The sequence below is a fragment of the Taudactylus pleione genome, unplaced genomic scaffold, assembly GCF_031769625.1.
Source record: "Taudactylus pleione unplaced genomic scaffold, aTauple2 ptg000305l, whole genome shotgun sequence".
Lineage (NCBI taxonomy): Eukaryota > Metazoa > Chordata > Amphibia > Anura > Myobatrachidae > Taudactylus > Taudactylus pleione.
The window spans coordinates 183,135-189,134 of record NW_028284706.1 but is presented as its reverse complement, the minus strand read 5'-3'; the positions used below and the strand labels follow the sequence as shown (position 1 = coordinate 189,134).

The 6,000-nt window shown below is 45.3% G+C and overlaps 1 protein-coding gene across 1 annotated transcript in view; it reads left to right on the top strand.

Annotated features, from left to right (window-relative positions):
* Nucleotides 1-968: 968 nt before the first annotated feature.
* RAB42 (RAB42, member RAS oncogene family) overlaps nucleotides 969-6,000 on the top strand; it is a 15,582-nt gene continuing 10,550 nt past the window's right edge. Inside the window, exon 1 of the mRNA XM_088442167.1 lies at nucleotides 969-1,250. Within this exon, the coding sequence (XP_088298293.1) occupies nucleotides 1,036-1,250 (215 nt within the window). The 5' untranslated portion in view covers nucleotides 969-1,035. The remainder of the gene's footprint in view (nucleotides 1,251-6,000) is intronic.

Genomic DNA, 6,000 nt, shown 5'->3' with positions numbered 1-6,000 from the left:
GCCTTTTTCAGCAGGAAAACTGCAAAAATTGTCCTGGAATGGTTTAAGGAACATGACAAAGAGTTCAAAGTGTTGACTTGGCCTCCAAGTTCCCCAGATCTCAATCCAGTCCAGCATCTGTGGGATGTCCTGAAAACAGAAATCGAAGCCATGGAGGCCCCACTTCGCAACTTACAGAACTTCAAGGACCTGCTGCTAACGATTTGGTGCCAGATACCACAGGACACCTTCAGAGGTCTTGTGGAGTCCATTCCTCAACTGGTCAGAGATGTTTTGGTGGCACGAGGGGAACCTACACAATACAAGGCAGGTGATTTAAATGTTATGTCTGATCGGTGTATTTTATTGGCTATTTAAACCAAACCAACACTAGAGAAACTATGCCTGCAGGTTTTTTTTGTCATGCTCAGTTTTCCGCCGTAGTTTGCTGGTACACTTGCTTTTATATGTCTCCAAGGCTGAAACTTGCTAACCATCCCTTGATAGGCCTTGTGGTGTTTTTAATTCCCCTGGGGCAATCTAACATGGAGTGCCTGCCTCTAACATGAAGGAGAAGCAACCAGCAGCTTCTTAAATTTGAAGCTGTTGCTCCTCCATGTCAGTTACACTGGAAGTGTGGTACCTGACAATAACATCACAACTAACCATCACACTTCCAGTCCCAGGAGGAGAGAATGCTACCCCCACTTTTTACGGTAAATGCTTGAGTATATGCTATTCTTGTTTGTCAAATAACTAAAGTTTTAGCAAAATGCCATGTATTAGGGGCTAGAATAGGATAAGATGATGTGGAATCAAGCACTACGGTAATATGGAGAGATTAAATCACCTGGCTGTACCTGGCTGAATAAGACAAAGGAATGTTAGAGACAAGTGGAAACTTGAAACTGACCTAGCTACTAAAGAAAGGTTAAAAAAATAGAAGAGAGAGAGAGATTTGTGTGGGGGAGGAACACAACGGAAGACAACACAACTGAAAAGATTTAGGCAGCAGATCCTGCTAAAAAAAAAAAAAATCTGTTAGTCTACACTAGAATGGCCTGTGCATGGGACTTTCAGTTTCGTGTGCTGTTATTGGGGGACTCTGGTGTGGGGAAGACATCCCTCCTGAGGAGGTACACAGATGAAGACTTCACAGACACCACTGGACCAACTGTAGGTGTCGATTTCTGTTCCCGAATAGAAGAACTTGAGGCTGGTGTTAAAGTCAGGCTGCAGTTCTGGGACACAGCAGGGCAGGAACGCTACCGGTGAGATGAATTTACATATGTATATAATTAAAAATCCAAAGGGGTAGACAGAATGGAAAGAATCAATACTCTACACTCCACTACGTAATATCTGTGCAGAAATAAACAGGTTTAAAGGTGATAATTGTCTAGAAAAACAAATTGTACAAAAGTATAAATCTTCTGTTCCTTAAATGTTCTTAAACTGTAGCACTGTTACTATCTCTAGATATTCTCTGTCTGTCTCAATGGCTTGTTCCTTTTTCCACCACAAAAGAAGCAATATCAATACTAACTAGCGGATTGTAGGGTCATACAGAAACATGAAAAACTGTGCCGCAGCAGAGCATAATCGGCTTTGTGACATCAGGCAACTACTTATACGGGAAGTACATGGATCTGCGCTTCAGGATAGCATCTCCTGATGGGGACAGATAGGCAGATCAGGAATTTCTGGTTATATGCCCACAAGTTTTTGTTTTGAGAGATGGATACTTAAATGAGAATCAAGGTAAGGGGTGCATTTACTCATAGAGTCCAACTGAGTATGCTGTCAGAATATCAACACCAGAATGTTGACAGGGACTGTATGTCAGCATGTACAGAATGTCAGCACTGTGAATGTTGAAAGTGACAATGTCGACACCCAATTCTAGGATTAGGGTTAGGCTGCAGTTAGTGTAGATGAAAACTGCATTCAAAATCACATTGATATGCCGACTGCTGATGCCTTAATATACTACACCTGTACAGCTGTAATGTGGGGAAAACACACTTACATTTATTTTATCACTTATTTATATAGCACTACCATATTACATTATGTAGCACTGTACAGAGAATATTAAATCATTCACATATCGCTGCAAGGAAGCTTAAAAGAGGCAGTATGAAAAAAGGAAATAAATTTCACTTCCGCAAAACACTTTTATAAAGGGGAACTCCTATATAAAACTATTAACATTATGGGGTCTACGTATGAATAATCATGGACCAGCCGTGATTATTATCTATCCATATGGTCGGGAATATTTTCATATTTAATGAAAATATCCCTGCTGTGTACAAAGGAGAACTCGCAGGGATAGCGGTTGCGGTAACCGGTGTCCCTTCAAGTAATATCCCTGGCAAATTGTAGAAGTCTTTCACAGAAGTGAAAGATTTCTCAGAGGGAAGCCGATACTGCGCATGCGCACAGTGTCAGCTGCCGGAGAGAGATCGAAATACCCTTCTCCTGCACTAGGAGCCCCCTTAGGCTTACAGCAGTTTACACTAACTGAAGATGGTGCAAACTACAGAGGCTACACTCCGAAAAGCTTCCCTTTTTGGAGTTTAGTACATAGGGGTCAGATCATAGGCCCTGATTCAGAGCCGGACGCTCTGACAGAGCGCTCGCTCTGAATCAGGGCTGTCCCTCCTCCTTTTTGGAGCGGCCTCCCGGCCGCTCGCATAGCTGTGGGTGACCACCCACAGCTATAGCGAGCGGCCAACATGACGGTCGCGATGGTCAAGACCATCGCGACCATCGGGCTTGCAACGAGACCCTGCGGTAGGGTCTCGCTGCCGCAAGCCCTGGAGTGCTTTTGGCTCTATCAGAGCCAAAAGCACTCCCACTGACATCACTAGTGATGTCAGTGGGGCCGGCCCCAGACGGTAGGCGTTCCCATGGGAACGCCTCCATCTGAGCAGCCACGCCCCCGGCACGCCCACCAAAGGGGGCATGCTGTCAATCACCATCGACAGCATGCCCCCTTTGGTGCGAGACCCATAACGACGGCTTGGCCGTTGTTATTCGGGTCTTGCGCATGCGCACGATGGAGCCGCCTCCGTCGTGCGCATGCGCACTTGGGCAACATCGACCCGCTTGCGAGCGATCGGCGCTCGCGAACGGGTCTGAATCAGGCCCATAGCCCCCATCAGTGTCAAACACAGGATTTCTAAAGGGGGGATTCCTAATGCTTGATTTTATGAGTTTCGGCTTTTCTATGGCCTTTGTCAAGGTGTGTGACAAAGGCCATATAAAAGCCGAAACGTGTTGGTGGAGAAATGAAAGCAGCTATACAGGTGAAGGGTGGACATATTGGGAGTAATCCAGGCACCTTACCCGGGAGGCATCTGGGGTACATCTACCTATATACATGTGTGGGTGTGAGAGATCTACACCCCCCAGTATCTTTTTTTATCCATATACCCTTATGGAGGAAAAGTCATCCTAGAAGAAACAGTGTTTAATCATCAGGAAAAAATCCTGGAGTTGGAAATAGTGGAACAAGAAGATAATATCTCCTCCCCTAAGATAATTTGTCTGGAACGAGTGCTGAGTGACAGATTTCTATGTCCCGGAGGGTGCACACAGAACGCAAGTACTTTGTGTGTATATGACTTTTTGAGGTTTGGTGACTACCTCAGCGTATCTGGAAGACGCATTATTGATTTGAAGCGCTTGTATCTCATTTTCTTTATTGAAAACCTGGTAATGTATGGGAGCAAATGACAGTCGATCATATGGTTTTAAACACTGAAAAAAGGACAAAAAAATTGTTAAAATTGGTTACATTTGTGTGTTTTAACCAATTTGTCTGAACAACCATTTTTGACTATTTTCCAGTGTTTGTGAGCAACTGGACGATTGTCATTTGCTCCCATACATTACCAGGTTTTCATTCCAACCAGCCAGATTGGACCGATATCTGACAGAAAATTGTATAGTGGATGCCCAGCTTAAAAGCCATTAAATGCAGCAGTAGGGCCATCCTGTCTGAGCTGAATGTTTTTGTTTCAGATGTGGGCACCATTCCAGAGTATGGGAGCAAGTCCGGGAGTCTGGGGTAGCAGCAGAAGAACCTAGCACTGCCCTGGACATAAATACACTGGATAGTGTATTATTATATGGCATACATACCCGATTTTTACCTCAGGCTCCCGCTGCCCCGCAAACATTACTATTACTCCCGCTTTTTCCATTGACCCCTTTAAAATAAGGACTGCGCATGCGTGAGGGGCGGATCCTACAAATGGAGACATCACAACGTGTGATGTAAAGGCCGGCCACTGCGGGGTTATGGGTAGCGGTGGCCGTCTATTTACACAGTACCTCTGATGGCGACGGAGGCTTCAGCAGCAGACGTGACGTGATGGCCTCTTCTACCCCCATGCAAGGTGGCCCTCACAGCATACTCCTAACAGTGGCCCTCTTCAGGGGCTGGCCCTTCTTCTGCCTGCGGCTGTCAGGCTGTCCCTCCGGTCTCCTCGTCGGGGTCTTTCTATTTATGGGCATCAGCAGCAGCTTGAAGTCCTCTGTGATGCTGGCTCCTTCCCTCTGGTCCTGACAGCAGGCTCCTTAGTTTAAGTCTTCTCGTCCGCGGGCACTACTCTGGGCAGCCGGCAGTTCCCAGCAGCGGCAGGTCAGGTGTGTGTGTGTGTGTGTGTGTGTGTGTGTGTGTGTGTGTGTGTGTGTGTGTGTGTGTGTGTGTGTGTGTGTGTGTGTGTGTGTGTGTGTGTGTGTGTGTGTGTGTGTGTGTGTGTGTGTGTGTGTGTGTGTGTGTGTGTGTTTTGAGATGTTTTCTAGATCTCCTAGGTGATGCACAGGTTAGTTATTACTGGCTGACACATGTTAAAAGATCCACAGGTGGTGCTAATTATTTCATTTGTGATACTTAGAAGAACATGCAGCATTAGTAATATTCTATTATATTACTATTTCTGTTGTGGTCATAGTGTGGGCTCAGGAGGGGGGTTTCCAGGTAACCCTGCCCCCCCCTGCGCGCGTTTGCCTATACCCATTGACAATAATGAGGACCGCGATCTGAAGTGATAACTAGCACTTTTCTGGAGATTTCTGTGAGATTCCCAGCATTATGTCATTAGTACATAGCAACAGTCAGAGCTGTAACTAGAGTTTTTGGTGCCCTGTGCCAGAAAGAGCATTGGCGCCCCCACCTCCATTTTTCAAATAGGGACATAAGATAGTGCACATAAAAAAGGGCCATGGCCTCATGGGGAAGGGCCAGCAAAGAGATAGGGGAGGGCAGGAGATGCTGGGATAAAAGAGGAAGCTAGAAGTGAGAATGATAATAAACAGGAAAATTGACAGGCCCAAACAGGGCCCCCTGCCCTGCGGTGCCCTGTGCCATGGCACTGGTCACATTACCCTAGTTACGGCCCTGCCAACAATACATAAAGTTATGCACAAACTGCAGTTTCTGCATAATTTTATGTATAAAACAGCTTGATAAATAGGCCCCTAAATTCAGAATATTGACACTGGCTTGTGAATGAAACATTACCATGGTCATGTTAAAAATTCAGTAAGCAATTTCATTACCAATAAATAGTTTTGTTAAATTTATCAGTAAATTAAAATAAATATTCATATACAGTATATATTTTTACAGGATAGTAAATGTTATAAAGGGAGACGTAGGGCCTGATTCAGAGATGTTCGTAAATGCAATTGCAGCTGCGATTACACACGGAACACAGCTTCAAAAATATGCTTCAAAAATATGCTCATGCTTCCAAAGCATAGCCGAGCATAGGGACGCCCTCTGCTTCCTTCTCATATCCGTCCGACGACGTACAAGAGCATAATCGCAAAACAATTGCTGCGCGTGCACAATGTCAAATAATCACTTGTCTGCGTAAAAATCTCTGAATCAGGCCCATAGTGCACAGCCTATAACAGCAGTTACATTTAACAGAACAAGCAGCTGCAGCACTGCAGGGGGTGGAGCAGTGGAAAGATGGGGGCAGGACCAGAAAGGGTGGTGCA